This window comes from Mizuhopecten yessoensis, unplaced genomic scaffold, assembly GCF_002113885.1.
Source record: "Mizuhopecten yessoensis strain PY_sf001 unplaced genomic scaffold, ASM211388v2 scaffold11157, whole genome shotgun sequence".
Lineage (NCBI taxonomy): Eukaryota > Metazoa > Mollusca > Bivalvia > Pectinida > Pectinidae > Mizuhopecten > Mizuhopecten yessoensis.
The window spans coordinates 677,654-700,218 of record NW_018408908.1 but is presented as its reverse complement, the minus strand read 5'-3'; the positions used below and the strand labels follow the sequence as shown (position 1 = coordinate 700,218).

Sequence of the window (22,565 nt, the reverse complement as noted above, 5' to 3'; positions counted from 1 at the left end):
ACATGTACATATATTTTGATTTAGTGACATGTACATATATTTTGATTTAGGTACATGTACATATATTTTGATTTAGTGACATGTACATATATTTTGATAGATGTTCATTCATATGAATTACTATCAGAACTCAGCATTCTTGTCCATTGGCAGGTCACAATTTTTTAGGTTTGATCAGTGTGACACTAAACTCGTAAAATTTCCTTAGCTGATAGAAATAAGACCTCATAAAGTTCATCTATTTATATACTCATTGAACATATATAATTAATTAGTCCGAATTATTCTGATGTTTTATCGACTTTTTTTATATCGATCTGTCGTCGATATAAAAAAAAGTTGATTAAACGTCAGAATAGCTAGGACTAATAATTAATGAGGTGTTTTGTGCTTACGTAAAAAATTGAGTTATGGATAGAGAATGGAATTAGCGTTGGTTAACGATGATCTTTTCTTATGAATATTGTGCACATGATCGTTATCATCTGTCATAAGCTGGCTATGATATCAATCACAGACAATTATACACATCAAAATGAGGGGAAAAAATATGTTTGTTTCATGTTTTTGTTGCTTATTAACATACATATAAACGTTTTGTATGTTTAGGTAACATTCTGTCACCTATTTGTTATAACCAGCTTACAGAGAGTGTTGTTAGCTGAATGTTACACTGATCTGGAATGTATATGTGAATTACCTACCGCATACTGGTAATGTGTCCGTAGGTATATATTATGTGTCAAACCAGCTTACCTCCTGGCAGATTGAATTTGATTTTTAATTACTTGCCTATAATAATGATACCTTTATTCATTTCCACAGGTAAATGATTTCCCAGAGTTCCTCAGCGGAGAAGAAAGAGAAAATACTCAACATTTGTCTGTGACGTTTTGGACAACGGAAAGTGTTAAAAGGAGATCTTTTAAAAAGGGACGCAAATCTCCACGATTAGGTTCAGTTTCTGATCTCCATGGCGACCGGTCTAATGCATCAACGCCCCTTGGCTATATGTCCCAGGAAAGTACGAACTGGTCAGACGATTATGGGTATGCAACTCAGAGCTTGTCAAGTTTGCAGGTCAGTCGGCCAGACAGTCGTGGGTCTATTGGATCAAACGGCAAACCCACTAGTATCAAGAAGAAAAAGAATCGTCTGGTGCTAGGTGACAGTTCTGATGAAACACTGCTGAAATCTCTGAAGGAGGAGATGGAGGAGGATGGTCTAGAGGACATCGAGGAGAATGATGGCCTCTCCAACTCTTTCTCCTCCTCCCTACAGCGCACCTCGTCCAATAAAAAACGAGAACTACCTGATCCTGCCAATTCCAAAAGTGCATTTACAAATAAGGATAGTGACCAGTCTAGTCAAAAAGGAGTCAGTGGAGAAACTATAAGTCTGTCTGGGTCAGTAAGATCAAATCGTCCTCTCCCACCGATGGTCCCTAAAACCGCGGCTTTTGAAACTCTTGCATCCCCACCATCTCAAACTATTGTTAGTAATTCTAGTGTGGAAAAATCCACTATCAATGTAGGGGTAGATCATAGTGACGATACCAGGGTAATTGGCACTGTGGAAGCTGATGATGAAACACCAACATGCTGTTGCTCAAAACTTTTCTGTTTCAAAAATGGAAAAAATCAAATTTTCCCATTCTGTAGTAAAAAAGATGCAACGCTTGAAGATAGCGTCAAAAATGCTAATATGTTAGATAGTAAAGAATCTTCGTACCCTGAAAAAATCCCCCTTCCTGATATCACACTGGATAGTAGTTCGCACGAGATTTCCGCTCTAGGGTCAAAGGGTCAAAGGGGGTCTGTTCCATCCTTGCATGAAGCCACTCGGTCCCGCCGTTCCTCTATCACCAGTAACCTGCGACCTCCGTCGCGGTCCGGTACACCTGCACTGGAAAGCGAACCAACCTTTACTAGAAGTGTCAGGTAGGTGGTCAATTTCACACTTGTCACTCATAGGGTTTGGTTGGCTCTCTGACTTTGTTCTTCATTGCTTCGATCATGATCGATGAAACTCTTGTTAAACACCCTTACACATTTTGATATATATCAAGTACTGCATAGATCACTTCAAATCAGAATGCATACAATAAACCGAGTGATTCAAGGAATTGAATGCTCCTTTGATATTATAAACATTCGTCAGTTGAGTAGACAGTGTACATGTATGCAAAACAGACTCAGCTTCTAGGTTCAATTTACTAAGGTATGACCATTTCCAAATAATACAGTGAGTAGAGTTGATATAGTTCTGGGACTTGATTAATTGTATACCATAGCAGTTATCATACACTGTCGTCTGAACAGTTGTTATATTAATGCACTCAGATTTACTGTTTATGGTGTAGGTATACGTATCTGTAGATTTCAGGGGTGTATGAATTAACATAATAATAGTATTTTTAGAAAAAGAGAAAAATAAAAACAATAATTCTCAAATGCTTCTGATTGGCTGGCTGAGAAACTTATCTCTCTTATATTAAGAGAAAGGAAATATTAACCCTCGAGGTAAATAAAGCAGTCCCTTTTTGTTATATTACCAGTATTACCTCTAAAAGGTGTTGAATATTTTTATGAGGGTTCATATTTATTGCCGTTTTTACAAATACTTTGATCCACAATGTCTTTGACAATATTAACAGGCCCAGGCACTGTTAGTAATGATTCTGTTTTGACAATATTAACAGGCCCAGGCACTGTTAGTAACGATTCTGTTTTGACAATATTAACAGGCACAGACACTGTTAGTAATGATTCTGTTTGAAAATATTAACAGGCCCAGACACTGTTAGTAATTATACTGTTTTGGCAATATTAACAGGCCCAGGCACTGTAAGTAATTATTCTGATTTGACAATATTAACAGGCCCAGGCACTGTTAGTAATGATTCTGATTTGACAATATTAACAGGCCCAGGCACTGTTTTGACAATATTAACAGGCCCTGACACTGTTAGTAATGATACTGTTTTGACAATATTAACAGGCCCAGGCACTGTAAGTAATGATTCTGATTTGACAATATTAACAGGCCCAGACACTGTTAGTAATGATTCTGTTTTGACAATATTAACAGGCCCAGGCACTGTAAGTAATGATTCTGATTTAACAATATTAACAGGCCCAGACACTGTTAGTAGTGATTCTGTTTTGACAATATTAACAGGCCCAGACACTGCTAGTAATGATTCTGTTTGACAATATTAACAGGCCCAGGCACTGTTTTGACAATATTAACAGGCCCAGACACTGATAGTAATGATACTGTTTTGACAATATTAACAGGCCCAGGCACTGTAAGCAATGATTCTGATTTGACAATATTAACAGGCCCAGACACTGTTAGTAATAATACTGTTTTGACAATATTAACAGGCCCAGGCACTGTAAGTAATGATTCTGATTTAACAATATTAACAGGCCCAGACACTGTTAGTAGTGATTCTGTTTTGACAATATTAACAGGCCCAGCCAATGTTAGTAATGATTCTGTTTTGACAATATTAACAGGCCCAGACACTGTTAATAATGATACTGTTTTGACAATATTAACAGGCCCTGGCACTGTTAGTAATGATTCTTTTTTGACAATATTAACAGGCCCAGACACTGTTAGTAATGATAATGTTTTGACAATATTAACAGGCCGAGGTACTTTTAGTAATGATTCTGTTTTGACAATATTAACAGGCCCAGACACTGTTAGTAATGATAATGTTTTGACAATATTAACAGGCCGAGGTACTGTTAGTAATGATTCTGTTTTGACAATATTAACAGGCCCAGGCACTGTTAATAATGATTCTATTTTGACAATATTAACAGGCCCAGGCACTGTTGGTAATGATTCTGTTTTGACAATATTAACAGGCCCATGCACTGTTAGTAATGATTCTGTTTTGACAATATTAACAGGCTCAGGTACTGTTAGTAATGATTCTGTTTTGACAATATTAACAAGCCCAGGTACTGTTAGTAATGATTCTGTTTTGACAATATTAACAGGCCCAGGCACTGTTGGTAATGATTCTTTTTGGCAATATTAACAGGCCCAGGCACTGTTAGTAATGATTCTGTTTTGACAATATTAACAGGCCCAGGCACTGTTATTAATGATTCTGTTTTGACAATATTAACAGGCCCAGGCACTGTTAGTACTGATTCTGTTTTGCATATAGTCTGTGTACTTCACTGACTAATGAATGGAAATATTTCACCTTCACTTCTGCATGTTACAAGATTTACAAATATTACACCCAATATACACTTACTATCTGCATGAATACATAAATGGCTGATGTTAAATCATAGCCAAAGTACACATAACCTTAACAGCATTTGATGAAGAAACAAGGCATTGTTAGACATTTGTTCATTTGTTTGATTTGTTAACTGGTGGGAATATGACGCCCTTAGAGGTATATATGTCCTGAAGGGTAATTATAACATGTAATCAATGTAATACATATATTTTCTAATGGTTTGGGTTTTTTATTTATTTTTGTATCAATGAACATATATGATATTAAATCATTCCATCGTTAGGAAATACATCCACTATCGATCATTATTCACTTTTACATAGCTGTGATGGATTAATTCTGTGTGATTAATTTGAATTTTATTATTATTTCCCAGGATTTTTCACCGTGATTCAGCGTTTCTTGGGTATATAGCTGATATATATATTATGTACAATAGTTCTCGACACACAAATTTATTTTTTCGCTTTATCAAGGCTGTTGGTATCCTTTTAGCTGTTAAATGACATCACCTTAAATGGCATCACCTTTCCGCTGACTTTATAACTGTCGTAGAAGCAGGTGCACATAACCCCAGGTCTTATCTTCCTTTAGCTCATTCACCCCTGAAGACACATTTGACCTCTTCCAATTCAAAGGTTGGAATAGTTCATTATGAAATTTCAGGGGTGAATGAGTTAAGTAAAATCTCTCTAGATGTAGAAATGTGTTGATGAGTTTCTTTATTAGATCAGATTATAGTACGCTACTGCTTAGTCTCCTTCTCCTCCTCCGCAATCTAACGAATCATTTCATCATTTTCATGCCTCCCACCAATATACAATGTGTATTAAACATGAACATGATAAATCCTACCGGTTACTTTTTATCTTCTTTTTTTTTCCACAAAATATTCAGGTTTTACCTTGAACTGTACTTTTACTGGTATAATTGCCCACATGACCGCAGCCATACAGCACCTGGGCCCACTATGTCATGTGCATGAACATCTAATTTAATGAGAGCCAAAAAAAAACTAGAACTTCAAATTCATATTCAACAAATCAAAACAAAAACAGACCGTTCATATGCATGAGATTTTTAGGTTTTGTTGGATGTCTATTTCAACTGCCAGAATCATAGACCAGCCAAGGTCAACTTTTAACCATTTATGGTTAAAGTTCCACGGAGAAAGAAAAAAACGATCCCAAATGTCTTAAAATTATCTTCAGGGCTGGAAAATTCACAAATTCACCATCTTTCATAATTGCAATTGATCGTGTCTCTAAAAAACAAATATTTCCTCATTTGTTTTTTTATTAAATATTATATAATAACATCTTTTTTCTATTCTATATGTTCAAAATGTAAGCCGGCTGAGCAAGTTGATATCGACAAGCTTGTCAGAATGAATAAATCTCATTTACTTCCTTGTAGAAAATTGTTCCTAAACTGTCAGAACTTCTGAAAGAAATTTTCACTAATGCATATATCGTTTGTCAGATATTTGTTCTGTTGATGGCCCATTGTTCCATACATGCCCAAATAGCATGCAGTTCCGCTGAAAATCCTTTTCACTGTGATGATCCAATTATCCTTTGAGTGTACGTACGTGTAATGTGTTAGTGACAAACCTATTATCTGTTACATTGACAATACATAAACCCAGACAGAAATGTTTCCGTGAGGTTAGATTTAGAATTATGATCGTATAGAACCTTCAATATTACCAAATAATTTTCCCTATTCATGGTGTGGTTTAAGTGTTGAAAGCTTTTCCAACACAAAGAATTTGGGAAAGTGTGACTCATTTTCAAAATGATAACATGATATACACTATCTTCATAAACATGGGACATGGAATGCCCAAACCTCTGAACATCCGAACTGGACAAGGACAAGTGGTCACATACAGGGGACATCTGGACAAATATAGAACGGCTGTGATAGGTGGTTAACAATTAACATTTTATTGTATTGTAAAATTATTGATCACAGATACTGTTACGCTGGTGTCCTGAGATATAAAATATTTATGTTGTAGAAAACATGCAACAACATATTCACCTGTTTGTTCAATGAATGAGTCCAACACAATTTCACCCATTTTACACCTCCATTATATATTTCTGTAGCTGCTAATTTGTGCTGTATTGGGAATAAATTCATGTCAGCACCACCACCTCCCGGAGACAACCGTGTAACATAACGAGGTTATTTACACCTGTTCTTATTCTCACCTTTACCTGGGTTATTGATTATTTGTTCACCTGACTTTCATCATCATCATCCACAGTGCCATTGACCCGTTCACCTCTGTTGATGTTGTAGTCTTCAGGATCCCAACACTTGTATTCACAATTGGTCCAATTAATTAGTCCAATTAATTACTATTTTAACGTAACTGTTACTGTACTTGTTTTAGTATCTTCTTTCACATAGTGGTGTCTTTTAGCTTCTCCGTTCTATATTTCATACCTAAACTGAAACTGAAACTAATTTGATAAAATCCTCACCATCCTTTTGTTTAATGTCCTATTTGATTTTTAAAGCCACATGTATTTTCTTTGTGCTTTAGGTTACTTCTCCTTTGATTTTTTGTATATATATTTCCTGGTGAAGGGTATACGTAACCACTGGTCGTGTTTTATTTGGTTCTCTATTGTATATTTTAGTTATTAGTGTAACAATTATACCATCTGTTTGATTCTTGTTGCTATTTCTACAGAATTTTGATCTTCTATAGATCTTTTTTATACTGTAAACAAATTTATTTTAACACTGTCCAGTTTCGGCGTATTATTGAACTTTGACTGATTATAGGACATTGATGAAACTGTGCACCCACCATCTCACTATACATGTTATAGAAAACTACATACACTTACTTGCCATCTCTCCCTATTTAGGAGGGAGACTCCTCATTTTGGACCCTAAAATTTAGCATTTTCAACCAGTGAATTGGCTAAACTTGTCCTATATTTTAAGATCTAATTAATTCATCTGAGAAAAAAAAATCAAAATTTTGTCTCTAGGTTGGGTTTTTTTGAGCATGTGTAATCTCCCCCAGGGAAATTTCAAAAAGTTGGCAAGTATGCCTACAGAAACTTTAATTAGCTCAATCATAATTATTGATTTTAAGCACAGTATTTAAAGCTCTAAAATAAGATTTTCACTAAATAGGTCTGTTTACAGTAATCTTTAAATTATTTCTTAATTATCTTTCTCTGGGTTTTATGCTTAATCTTATACCTTATTTTCATATTTCATCTGTGTATATTGTGTTACATTTAGCTGGTTTTTTTTGTATATTTATACATATATGCAGTTAATGATCCTGCTGTTGTAGTAATGCTAATCCATAAACTTGCATGAAAATATATTTGTACATCTAACATGTTGCTGGAACAGATCAAAGGAAGGAGACCTTGAAAATTGATACAAATTGAAGGTTCATGTGAAAAAATGTTAGCAATGGGAAAATTAATTTTGGTAGATTTCATGTTACATGTAAACACATATGTGAAGTTATTTTTGAAAAAGACACTTTAAACTTTGAAAAAAATTGTCATATAATAATTATTTTGTATCATTTTTTGAGTTCCAATTTCTTCTTTGATTGGAGATCACTTTTTTGTCTGTGTTACGACATCAAAGCCGTCTGAAAAATCGGAAAGTTAAAGCTGTTACTGTAATGTGATTGTGAGTCAGAGATGGGTACATGTCGTGATAGACATTTAAGTATCAAAATGTTAGCATATATTTATTCAGTATCTTTTGCCTGCATGTGTTAGCTTTCATACCCTTCAGATATGCTGTTATATCCTTTCATATAATATGTTTGATGAATTCATTATTCTTATACATATTCTGTATCAGATGCTCAAGAGATATTCTAACTATCTTTATATTAAAAATTGTATCACCATCTAACCTTTATGAGTTGGTATAGAAATGGTTTCAATTTAAAGTTTGTTGATAAAATTCCTATGAAACAGAGTAGGAGAAATGTACTAAAAGTGAAACTTATGTATTTAGTTAATTGGACAGATTGCATTTAAGAGATTCAAGCTTTAACAGTTAGACATGTACACTCTATTATTTTTACATTTCTTAACAGTAATTGCCATTTCTCTCTAGAAAAGATAGAAATTTCCATCCAAAACATATTAAATGATTTTAAAGTTATAAAAGGATACAGATTATATCAGTTTTGCCTGTTCACTAGAAAAGATAGAAAATCTCTTACCTGTACATTATACTATATAATTATCAAATGATTTGTTATTTCTTCTCGATCCTATGTATGATTTTGTTTATTCCTTCAATAAGCTCTTAGTTTCATATTTTCTGTAGATGTGTATAAACACCCAAATACTTATATGAACCTGGTCTCTATACCTATACTATGTCTAGACGTCCCTTTGACCGACCCTAATATTTGAAAAACTCGAATAAAATCGTCAGTCGTGAAATACTTCAAACAAACCCTGAGGACCACCCATGTCAAAACTGTGCCAATGTGAAAATCCTTCAGTATAAACATTGTTAATGAATTTTCTTTTGTCTCTTTTAGCAATTTAGCAAATGCATCATATTCTGATTTGGGAGGCTCTGTGAATGGGCTTTCTGCTGTGGGAGTGGAAATTCCAGAAAAGCGAAAGACAATTCTAAACATTTATTTGCTGAATCTACATTCACCTATGTTAATGCTCATCCGAAGTGCCTGGAGTAATTACCTTATTGTAAGTATACAGTGTTATCCGACCTCGTACACGACCTCGTACACGACCTCGTACAACCTTCCCGGTTGTGAACCCCGATCACATAGTCATCACTGTATTACTGTTTCATGTGTAATGTAATTAATGGCTGAGATGTAGAACCCACCACTGCTAGGGACCTGTACGTGGCTCCATGGGCCAGTTATTAATTCGGATTGAAAGTTGGATTTTGGGTTCAGTACCGTAATTGAATGGCACATTGTGATTTATCATGTGATTTTGGTGTCCAGTCTTGTTGGTTCATATGGCAGCTCTTGATCATTTGCAGTGAAAGAAATGCAAAGATCCCCACACCACTATCAAAAACTGTAAAGGTCCCCACACCACTATCAAAAACTGTAAAGGTCCCCACACCACTATCAAAAACTGTAAAGGTCCCCACAACACTGCCAAAAACTGTAAAGGTCCCCACACCACTGCCAAAAACTGTGAAGGTCCCCACACCACTGCCAAAAACAGCAACTACACTTTGGAAACTGTTTTAACCAGCAATGTCTAGCTTTGACAAATTATTTCTGAAAAGAAAACCATACCTTGCGGTACTTTTATGAAAGAATATCAAAGATGAAATAAACAAAATGTTACCAACGACGGTGTTCTGTGTGTAAGATTCAGCGGGTCTGGACTGGGATGCCAACCGTGAACTTCAGATCGTCAAATTATTGCTCAAACTGACTGAGCTGTTTGTATGGTGAACAGCAGTGTCCTGGCCCAGCTGTGCAAAACAAAAAGAAGGGGAGGTTACTGTGTATACAAAATAAAAAGCACAGTGCACAGTGGGATATGGACCCTTAATTGTGATATATTTATATTATAAGATAATGCATTTGAACATATCATCTGCAGAAAGTGTTATTTAAATCAACCAAAACACCTATATTGTATGTTAGATGAAACATGAAATTGTTTCTCATAGGAGTCGTTCAAGTAGCTCATGTAAAACTGACGGGTTGTTTACTCACTCCTAAATCAGGAGGAATGTTTCTGTCATTATGACAGGTAGACAGCACCTAACATTGTATTATTTTGACTACCAGTATAAACACAACTGGTGGCCCATACTATATAGTTTATTTTGTATTCATTACACAATGTGTTCAGGGACTGCTCAGAGAGAGAACTAAGAGAGTTTATGGGCCTGGGGTTTTAAAAAATGCATCTGATTTTGACATGAAACAGGTCTGAGTCAACTGAAGAATATTAAAAGCATTGTCAGCCTAATCTTGTTTCAGAATACCTGTAACATGTCAACTTACCTTGAAATTCTCATTCTGTCTGGAAATACATTGTACTTGTAACGTTGGACCAAGGAGAAACTATTTGTGGGAATACTTTTTACAGGATTGAATTGAAATTGTCAGTCTAAATCATTTTAGGAGAACCTGTTACAGGACTAAATGAAAAAAGTCAGTCAATCTTAATAAAATTAGATCTTTGCATACCCGTTTACTGATATGTCCATTCCACGGGGAAAGTAAATTGAAACGATGTAAAGATCTGATTTCAATTAGATCAAATTATCATTCTATATTGGGATTCAATGTAGGAATACCTGTTACAAAACAAAGTTGAAATTGGTTAGTCTGATTAACATAACTAGATATTCAGTAGGGAAACATTGAATCACTAGTGTGTACAAGTGCCACAAGCATTATCCTACCAATGGAGTTCTGACAATTCTTGTGTGCCAGGAATAGGGCATCCTCGATATCCAGGGGTTACGCTCACATTCGCTCTCTACAGCGTAGGTGATCGTAACCCCTGTAAATCGAGGATGGGAACAGGGAGGGGGAGGGGGGATATTTTACCACTAACATAAGATTTTTTTTTTTTTTTTAGGTTTAATGCACAGGATTTTGATTTGTATAAACTTGAGAAGTTGTAGTACATAGTACATGTGTATTGAGAAATGGAAGGAGTTGGGGCCGTGGTTCTTGTTTATAGTTTTACCAGAAAATGGTGATCTTTGGAATAAAGGAGTTCTTGTACACCTTTATAAAAGTTTAATAAATTTACCTGCGTCTTTTAAGAACATATAAATAAACTTTATTTATTGTACAACAATTATGAAAAAGTTATTCAGACTTATATATTAATCCCGTACCCTTGTTTGCCTGGATATTAGCGGGCTGGGGGTGTTAATGTGGGAGGAAACCAGAGTACTGGGAGAAAACCCACAAGTAGTTTTAGGTACATGTTTACTGAGAATATGGATTTTAATGATGACCTAGTTGTACACTGCTTTATCTATTCACTGTTAAGGGTAAGCTGTCCTCATTCAAATCTATATGCAGGATTGATTTTCAGCAGTGTGTATTCTGCCTTTTTGATTTTATTTATTGGGTTGTACCTCAGTTTTGTCTGTCTATATTGTGTATGAGATTAAACTATATGACACTATAGATTAGTGTAGGTATGTGGCAGTAGATGATTTATCAACCCACCTTTCCTGAGCATATTAAAACACAGTGTCATATGTCAAATTACTTTGAATATGAGTCAGGAAATCAAGAACTGGTACCTTGTATATCATATATCAAACTGTTCATATAGTTAATCTCTCCAAGGGAAAATTGAAATATTTGTTGAGGATAAGAAGGAATTATATTTAAGTTCTGTCAAAATCTTTGATTTAAAACCCAATGACAGGTGAAATTTCACTCAACACAATAAATTCAGCCGTTGTTGGGAATTTCCCTTTCTATGAAAGACCATTTATCCTGTTCAACAACTACTGCTGTGTTATAGGTTTTGGCTGATAAATTGGAGCTATACTGCACTTAATGAGATATTATTGGAGTTATTTATGATAACATGTGAACTTCAAACAAACACTTACATTGTTACTATAGCTGTGAAAAGCAGATTTCCCAACCTGTACATGCTCCACATGTCATTAAGTGCTGCCTTGCCAGCGTATCAGGAAAGTCCTTAAGAATGTTCTCAAATTTATTATAGGATGGTCTTTGTATTTAGATATTTAAAATGAATAACACAGTGTTGTGCCTTCTTTCAAATTTTTCTTCAAATCAAATAAAATTACTGTGGAATACAGTTATAACATACCAGAGGGATCTTACTTTATTGACATGGTTATAACATTAAACTTCAGGGGAGATAACTCTACAGTAAAACACATTTATAACAGAACCCAGGGTCCATAACTCTACAGTAAAACACCTTAAAAACAATTAACTTCAGGGGCCATAACTCTACAATAAAATACCTTTATAACAAAACCCAGGGGCCATAACTCTACAGTAAACACCTTAAAACAGAACCCAGGGACCCAGGGACCATAATTCTACAGTAAAACACCTTAAAAACAGAACCCAGGGGCCATAAATGACTTTAATGCATGGTCACAAAAATCTACATGGTCCATAACTCTACAGTAAACACCTTAAAATAGAACCCAGGGGCCATAATTCTACAGTAAAGCACCTTAATAACAGAACCCAGGGGCCATAATTCTATAGTAAAACACCTTAAAAAACAGAACCCAGGAGCCATAATTCTACAGTAAAACACCTTAATAACAGAACCCAGGGGCCATAACTCTACAGTAAACACCTTAATAACAGAACCCAGGGGCCATAATTCTATAGTAAAACACCTTAAAAAACAGAACCCAGGAGCCATAATTCTACAGTAAAACACCTTAATAACAGAACCGAGGGGCCATAACTCTACAGTAAACTCCTTAATAACAGAACCCAGGGGCCATAACTCTACAGTAAAGCACCTCAATAACAGAACCCAGGGGCCATAACTCTACAGTAAAACACCTTAATAACAGAACCCAGGGGCCATAATAACTTTAATGCATGGTCACACAAATCTACAGGGGACGTAACTCAAAATTATGTGTATAACACAGCCCAAGTGACGTAATCCTGTAGTATTAAAACAATGTAATAACCAGACCTGAGGGTACTAAATATACAGTCAAATATAACTCATAAAAAATATCATTATAACAAACTCCAGGGGACATAACTCTACATTGAACATTGTTTGTAACAAACCTTGAGAGACCATACTGTTAATTAAGTGCTACATGGGTACATCAAACCTAAGAGTTTCCTTGTCTACTCCAGGGGACATAACTGTACATTAAACATTGGTTGTAACAAACCTTGAGAGACCATACTGTTAATTAAGTGCTACATGGGTACATCAAACCTAAGAGTTTCCTTGTCTACCCCAGGGGACATAACTGTACATTAAACATTGTTTGGAACAAACCTTGAGAGACCATACTGTTAATTAAGTCCTACATGGGTACATCAAACCTAAGAGTTTCCTTGTCTATTCCAGCGCCTAACCATGATGTTAGATCCTGAGTATGAGAAAGTGTTCAAGTCCAGTGTGGTACGAGGTTCACATAATCAGAGGTAAGTAATTGTCTCCCAGTTATAGATTCTACCTACCAGTGGATGTGATGGAACTTCTCAAGTTTCCATACTCTCACTTTTGGGAAAATCTAAGTAATGGTAAATTAACGACACATTCCTACGGTATACAAATGTACATGTAGTGGATATTTCCTTAGGGTTTTATTGTCATTATATTTAAGGTAATTAAGGTATTATGTTGAGAAATTTATTTTTTTATTAAATATTATGTTCTTTTTGTTGGTAGTCAAATGTGATTTCTCAAGCTCTTCTAGTCAGTTTAAGACTGGATTATCTGTTAGACAAGTGAAGTGAAAACTTGTTAGTGTTTTAGTCTTATTCACACTGTCACAAAAATGTCTGTCAAATAACAAAGGTTTGGCCAGATAATTATATAAAACAGTCATATTGCAGTGCTTGTATAAATATACAGGTGTGTAGACAGAACTTCAAAGTCAGTAGCTGTGCATGATTGGAGGTTGAAGGTGGAGGGCACAAATTAGCAAAAAATTATAAAATAACACCATATCCCCCTTGAAAATGGAAGCTAAAGAATGGTGATATTGGATCAGCGCCCGAGATAAACAGACTTTAAATAACTTGTGAATAAAGGGTTCAGTGACCTGTAGAATAAGTATTAAGTAGGCGATATATATTTATAGGTGTTAAATGTCTCAAATTAGATACTAAACTACATCATATAAAATTTCATTTCATTTAAAAGGGACCATAGATGACTTATAAAGTGTAGCTGTATGTAAATAGGTGTCCGTGATAGAACTGTTACAGAGGCTCGGTTAACTAATGTCCGTCCAGGGTGATCAAACTAGGTCATCGAGACTGTCAGCAATAACCGATTTACATTATCATACGCCAGTATTCTGGTGTCACAAATATAGACCTTGAACAGTAACACAACAGTTACGGTATACCTCTAACGACTTTTCAAGATTTATGTTCAGAATTTATTTCTCTGATCTTTGTATTAAATTTTAAGATAAGCAGGCTTCATTTAAAAAGGGTTTAAGAAATTAATGAGATTTTTAACTTTGTTCACAGCAAACTTTATTGGTCACCTGGCTTTGTTTTCAAACAATATAGATCCTATATTATTTATGATATCTAAATTTAAGGGTACATACCTGTACTGCGTGATACAGAAAGACCTGATTGAATTATTGGTGACTAAATGTTATTCAGGACCAGATACGAAAATTATCTGCAAACATTTTGTAAATAAACCTCAACTTACCTTGGCTGTAATTATGAATATTGAATACAGCTATAAATGCAATTTAGATTCAAATCTCAAAACAAAATAGTTAGCCGGGTCTCCATGCTTAACTAGATAGGTGTTGGGAACAAAATGATTGAATACATTTTAATCAATTCACACGTACATTTATTGGTTCATCAAGTCCAAGAAACTGCTAAAAATATTTTAGTTAAAAATGAAAAAAAATGAAACTGATATCCTAATTAAGTTCTAAGTGAAAATAAGAGAATCAGGTGGTGCTGATACAAAGTAATTGACATTATTTCTATGTTTTCCTGCATGATTTAATTTAAATTTGAATTTAAAAGGCTCTAATTAATCTCCACACTTAAACAAGATTGCAAATATATAACATTATAGTAACTCACTTTTGTAAATTACATCATAGAAATTGCATGGAAATCTTCAATAAGTTTGACCTGCTTTTAGTTTCATAGTTGAGACCAGGGAATTATCTTTTTATAAACAAATTGATGACCACCTATTAGTAGATCAAAGTTATTGTGTGTATTTTAAGGAACTTTCATACAGTCACATGTGGTGTGAATGATTTGGCGGTGATCTTGTGTTGTTGTGCCATTTGGCAGCAATACACTTATAATTACACGTAATGACAGCTATGTATTGGTTATTTCTATCGCTATAGTCCAAATATTGAACATCTTTCTTTATTAAAGGGTATTTTTGATAAGAAATTACACTAATTTGTTAAGTGACACAAATAGTCAATATCTTGTACAAATTTTGATGATTTGTATTCCTTTGGAAACACAAAGAACTATTCCAATACAATGTGTGTATTGCATGCAGAATGTCTATAGCTTGATTATCTATGTAGATTGGTGCTATTTATACACCTATTTGGTATATGTAAGTGTAATTGTTGTGTAAGGGTAATCTGGGTAATTGAATCAATCTTCCTAACAATTATACCTAGTTTGAAACATCAAGATGTCATGTCTGGTGTGTTGATCGTAAGAGTCTGTGGATGTTGATAAGCAAACTGTTCATGGCTTTATCCCAAACAGGTAAATTCATGTGATAAACACTTAATATAACATTTGTGTTTTATCTGGGTTCACGTTCAGTAGCTCTTGTACAAGTTCAACTTTAGACTCATAAAGAAACTAACTCCAACATGTCTCCTCTACAAAAATTTAAAGTGATGTACTACCCGAGAGAAGCCACACAAGGCCCACTCCATTTTCACTCAACTGTCACCCAAAACACCATTAAGCTATGGGTGGGCACTTTACTTGATTGGAAAATATGCCACACAAGCTGACTGCCCAAATCAAGCTTGCTCACCTTGTTTCCCTTTTCCGTACCCCTCGATTTCCTTTACACAACATGTTTTTATATTAAGCATCTACATATAGTTTACACCATGGATTTTCTTCATTTTAAAATGAATTGTCACTAACATTTGGAATTAAGATATAGATATCACAAACTCGTTTTCAATACATCAGGTAGATGACTTAACACTGTTCTTCGTAGTTTGATGATCACCTACTCAATTAAATTGGAGTGGGGATACACAAACGGGTTCTGTGCCTTCATGCATTCCGTCAGTCCATCTCTGATCAATCAGTTTTGGAGCATGTCTAAAATAAATGTTACAGATTTGGCTTCAAACATCCTACATAAGTCATACAAAGGGGTGCCTTTTGATATTCATAAGTTTCTAGTTTTAAGGTATTCCAGTTGTATTTGAAATGACACCCAAGATACGCGTATTTTGGTGTTTCCTATATATCTCAAAACCTGGTATGGGTTTGATCAAACTTCACACAAGCGTCAATAAAACGACAGAGAGGTGCCTTTTGGTATTTTCTTTTTTCTGATTCCAGTAAATGTTTGAGTTGTCATGGAAACGCTTGATTATAATGTTATTGTTGATTCAAAGTTCTGCAGTATTGCAAGTAAACATCTACAATAATCACATATCTATCACCATTTACAGGTTAACTCTGTCATAATTTGAGGAGTACAACTCTGACAGTCATAACACAATGCGAGGATAAGACCGTACATGTTATAGGGATCTGTAGCGATGTCACTCAGTTTTGTTACATTTATACTTTTAAATGTTTTGGTTTTACAATTAACACAGGTCTGAGAAGAAAAAGAAAAGGTGTGTTATTCAGTGCACAGTTTTATTTACAATTAGTCCTATCTTTATTAATATCGCCTCAGTTTCATTTCATTTATAAAGTATTATAGCTGTACACTTTCTGCTTTCGTTGTGAACTTTTAATAGGCAGGAACTGGGAAAAGATTCCTGCACATTAACAACATCTCAAAACATCGTAGATACTAACGCCTGATTTCAGGGATTTGTACCATACTCGGCAAACGACAGATTTGTACACTTTTATTTCTCCTTTGTTGGGGACAGATTTGTACACTTTTATATCTCCTTTGTTGGTGACATTTGAGGGAAAATATTTTGTAAAAGATGTCGCCCTAAGGAGTGAGCTACAGTCTATGATAATATCTCAGAATAGAGTTCTGTGTTGATAAGGATATTGATTAATGTTATCTACTTACATATACCTAAACATTAAACAGATTCTAGTCTGACCTGAGTTAATGATACGTACAGGTGATATGTACAGGTAAATATTGTGTCTATTAAGCTAGCTTACATACAGCTGGGTAGGAGATTAATGCAGGTACTACAGTAATACAATCTAGGACTGCACTGATATTCTAATTACGGAAAAGTCACGCATACATGTATAAGTTAGTCACTGACAGGGACAGTATTGTCTTAACAATTTGTAGACTAAATTACATCATCTGTAATAATAGATACCAATGACCACCAGGTATATGAAGCTACCAGTCAGTTCAGTAAATTTGTGTAAGCTAATTGATTATTTACATTTTTGCCTGATTTATTTGATTTCTTCAGTTTAAGGATTTTCTGTCAGTCTGTTGATAATGACATGGTGTCTCCTTGTTGATATTCCTGTCCAAGTTTTGTGAAGGTGACGGCTTTTGTTTACCGTGTTTTGCTGTCCATGCTACTGTCTGCAGTCTTATAAACATCCAATTAACAACTTCCTTTGTGGAATATAAACATCCAATTAACAACTTCCTTTGTGGAATAGAGTCATTTATCCTAAATTATGTAAATCACAAGCTACTTATGTACTACATACAGCAGTTTGGATCATAACTCTATATCTGACATGTAGCCAGAATCTTATAATTCAAGTTATAGTGCATTAGGTGCTACAGAATTAATGTTTTATGATATTTCACAAGTCACTGTAATACATTTGAACTTTGTAAGTATAATTGATAAAATCTAAGGTTAGGCCAGACAAAAACAATATGTGTGTTTCCTGTAACATGTTAAAAACATTTAAGGTAAGTATCAAGTTTTAATTTTAAAAATAATTTTACCGGGTATATGGTTTATAGAGTGATCTTAGCTTTAACAGTGCTTCTTTGAAAATTGCCCTAAATAGTTTAGGATAGGCACAAAGAATAAGGGAAGGTAGGGTTACCGGAAACACCAAATATTTTTTGTTTGCCCTTATTTGTGACATTGGTTGACATCTATTACTGATCAGTTACTCATTCAAGGTATATAATAATTATATACATGTATATATTTATGCTGAGTTTCCCACTCAGGTACGTGTTTGTAAGATGGAGATATACATTCTGCCAGTATGGAATGTAACATCTATCCACCCGCTTCATTGGCAAAACCTCGATTTCAGATCAAGAAATTAGAAAAAAAACTTCTTCCATTAGAATAAGTTTACTTTATTAATATTTTTAACATATATATCGTTTTGTGTTATCTACACATTTAGCTTGTAATTAGTTATCAGTAATGTAGCCAGCTGTTTTAATCACTTAATATACCTGTATTATAAAAGCTAGCTTTTCCTGATCTATCGACTGTGGTATATCTTCTTTGTTTGTATATGTGTGTATATTAACTGTTACTAACATTAGGTCGTGAGTAAAAAGACTTAATTAGTTACATTTCATAATACAACTGTATTATTATAGCGACATATATTCATATATATTTAAGTTTCCTTATTTATATATAGACTAGCTGTAGCATATTATTATTTTCAATACTTCAAAGTTTTAAGCCTGATATTTGATTATGCAGTGTTTTTACATGACCTTAAAAAATAGCTAATACAATTGTATATCAGTTATTGTATTTTTGTTTTAATGTAAGTGGTTGATAATTAGTTACATGTAGTTATGAATCAAGATTAGATGTTTTGCTGTTCTGTTTGTTAGACTTTCCACTAGTGTTACAAGCTATAGGTATGTATGTTCTATTAGCCATTGTCCCTGTGTGGTCCAGTCATCTCTCTCTATCACACACGTTCGTAGAGGGTGTTGTTGCACCTTCCTTTCAGGCGGATATAAAACTTCTGTCTTTCAGCTCAAATATGAAAATTGCAGACGAATTATAAATTATAGTCTTAATTATATATATTTTTCTCAAAATGGCTAACAAATAGGTGTGCTGACAGCAAGCATTTTATCATCTTGAAAAATAAATTAATAAAAAAAAGGCAAAAATACACTGAAATTGGCGTGTTTGAGGATTATACAATATGTACTGTAAATTCAAATTTAGGAATACATCAACATGTCTTGAAAATGGACAAAAACTCACAAAACTGAGTTTTTGAAATAGAGCTTTGAGGGGGAAAATAAAAAAGTAAATGAAATAACATATGAGATCATCTTACCTTATAATTGTTTCAGAGCCTAAAAGGGATACATAATTTTTGAAATAAATTTCACTTTCAAATCTTCAATGAAACACGACACTCATTCCATTTTATGATGTCCTTCACAAATTTTAATTTTTGTTAATTTTTTCCTCCAAATTTTGAAATCAATATAATTAATTAGCATGCTCAATTGCCAAAATGAATTTTGAAAATATCAAATCTTTCTGATGATCTGCTTGTATGACAGTTAAAGTATTTGATATTTTTAAATGTAATCTTCAAGAAATATTTTATAAATGATGACAAATAATTCAGTTATCACTTCGGTGTATTTTTGTAAAATTATGAGTAAAGAATCGACAAAGAGACAGACCCGGGAACTGTGTTATTGTCTGATATTGTGTTTAATGTTAATTAGAAATCTTCACTTTTATGCTTTGTGTCTATTTTGTGGGATTGTAGCTTTAAATTTGTAATGTTGTCACATCTTTTTCTAAGGTAATACACCATTTGAATCCTGGCATAAAGTTGTTTTATTTTCAAAATATTTGCTTTTACCATCACATCCTAAACAAATTGAAATTGATAAGATTTCTGATGCAAAACATTGTTACCAGGTAATTTTTGATAAAATAACAATATATTATTATTTTATCTACAATTAACAATATTTGAACCTTGTTCTATGTATACAATATTTTACTTTATATGTATATACGGAAATCTTAATATTTCAAGTGATTTTCGGCTAGGAAACCTACTCCCTATATTCACAGAATGCAGATTTGAAATTGATGCTTTTAGATTTTTTAAACCCCAGTAAGATTTCTCATCACTTGAAAATTTAACTTGATTTTACAATAATTGTGAAACAAGTTCTATCAACTTAATTAAATCACTTTTGTTGGCCTGGGTAGTAGTGTGCAGGGGAAACCTTAGCCCCCTCTGACCCTAACACCAGACTTAGACATTTTGACATATGGATGTCTGGTGTGGAAAAATGTCTACGTCTGGTGTTAGGGCCAGAGGAAACTCGGGCTAGGGAAACCTGATTACTCAGAGAAGATCAACCTTGGTGGCTGGGCAGGTATCTTATACCTTTACACTTCTAATCAAGAAATTGAACCCCGGCCATCTTGGTGAATGTCGAGTGCACCATCCACTGCATCACCTGACCGTCCTTTCATCACCTGCTATGGGTTGAAATATTAACTAGGGACTCGGCACATAGAAGTAGTGTGCACTTAATGTGTGGAAATATATTGGGCATAAAATCTTTAACTCCAGATCCCAACCTATTGAAATAGTCATGGTCAAGTTTCATTGTGAAGTAATGGTGTTTAAACACGAAAATCTATTAATATAAGACCCGTAAATAGGTTAAGGTACCACAGATAATTATGGATATTAATATAACTATTTAGTGATCTTTTAATTCACTCTAAACTATTATAAATCATAAATATATTTACCTTAGGTTCTTCACATGGGTGTTGTGATCTGTGTTTTTAAGATGCTTGTATGTCTTGTTTATTTCAACTGCTTTAGACATTTGAATTTTACATTTCTGGATAGAATATGTAAATTATGCCACAATTTAAATAACTTTCTACCTTCAATCCATTTTGCTTTCAGTTTTAATAATTTCACAATTTTGCTTATCGATACACATAGCCATACATTGCAGATGATTAATATCAGGTGTTTTATTATCGTAGAAAGAAAAGCAAAGATTTGTATTTTTGTCATATTTTTCTTAATTAGATTGTTCACATCATAATGGTACATGTGCTAACAAAATGTATTAATTTTCAGAAATATTTGAAACATGAATATGTAACAATCACGGCTTGATATGTAAATTATTGATGATATAATGTAAATTAATGCAAAAACTTTGGATCGTTTATTATTGTATTTGTGGCCAGCAGACATTGCATATTATTAAAGGACCATTAACAAGCTATACCAAACTGTTATTTCCTACATGAGACATACTCGGGTAAACAGGAAGCTGATAGTTGCCATAGTAGTTGACTTACAATAAAGTCCACAACCCTCTGTCAGCTGGCTGGGTAGGCACACAAAGGTTTCAGACTGAAATGAAAACTGCTTGAATTTGAAACCAGTGCATACAAACTGCTTGAATTTCACTGTAAACTTTTTTTCCCTTGACAACGGCTTGCATTGTGGAATGTTTGTTTTAATTTCATATAATGCTGCTTTAGTCTTTTGTTTTATTTTACTGAGTAATCAGAAAGCCAATTTCTATGCAAATCTTCTAAATATCACTCTGTCTTATGTTAAAAAACCCCACAAAAGATACCCAATTTTTTACCAGAACTTTTATTATATGATTAGGTTAATCATTTGTATGTACACTGAATCTGAGGGTATAGTTTGTTGTATGTACAACGTACAGGACCATTGGTGTTTCTTATTCTTCAAAGTTTGGAACATGCATTCAGTTCTCTAATATCTGGGGAATCCTTCAGATGCTCAAAGACTAATGTCTTACATTGTACTTGTATGTTTAAATAGTAGGTGGACACAAAAATGTGCCTGTTCTATTCTCAAAATGGAGATATTCCATATTTGGCTAGTATAATACCAAAGCTTGATAATCTTGGACAACATTTACTCACTGACAGGGGGCTTGTGAATCTGGGGTAAACAGATAAATATGTTGACAATTGACCCCCTGTTTAATATGTCGGTATAAAAACAGCGAATGTTTTACCTCTTTTCTCCAAAGTGGCTTGTGCCTCGTGATTTCAGGGGGAAAACACACAAATCATGATTTGGGGAAAGTAAAGTCATTTTTGTATTGATTTTGGGAAATTACAACAGAAATTATCTAGAGGGAGGAGCTATCTATCTATATGATATACTCCACAGAGACCAAAAAGGCTTTAATGCAGAGGGACAATGCCAGCTATGGTATGGAATCGGCGGGTATTGTTGGTGGTTCCTAACAGACAATGCCAGCTATGGTATGGAATCAGTGGGTATAGTTGGTGGTTCCTAACAGACAATGCCAGCTATGGTATGGAATCAGTGGGTATAGTTGGTGGTTCCTAACAGACAATGCCAGCTATGGTATGGAATCAGTGGGTATAGTTG

At 34.2% G+C, this 22,565-nt stretch overlaps 1 protein-coding gene across 4 annotated transcripts in view; it reads left to right on the top strand.

The window, feature by feature from the left end:
• LOC110467069 (uncharacterized protein C12orf56-like) overlaps positions 1-22,565 on the top strand; it is a 51,697-nt gene that overhangs the window by 12,208 nt on the left and 16,924 nt on the right. The window contains exons 2-6 of one of the 4 annotated variants that reach the window (XM_021523960.1): positions 826-1,940; positions 4,653-4,682; positions 8,832-9,000; positions 13,360-13,436; positions 16,829-16,849. In XM_021523960.1, coding sequence (XP_021379635.1) covers positions 826-1,940; positions 4,653-4,682; positions 8,832-9,000; positions 13,360-13,436; positions 16,829-16,849 — 1,412 coding nt within the window. The remainder of the gene's footprint in view (positions 1-825; positions 1,941-4,652; positions 4,683-8,831; positions 9,001-13,359; positions 13,437-16,828; positions 16,850-22,565) is intronic. The other 3 variants (XM_021523963.1, XM_021523962.1, XM_021523961.1) reach the window with 3 other exon arrangements.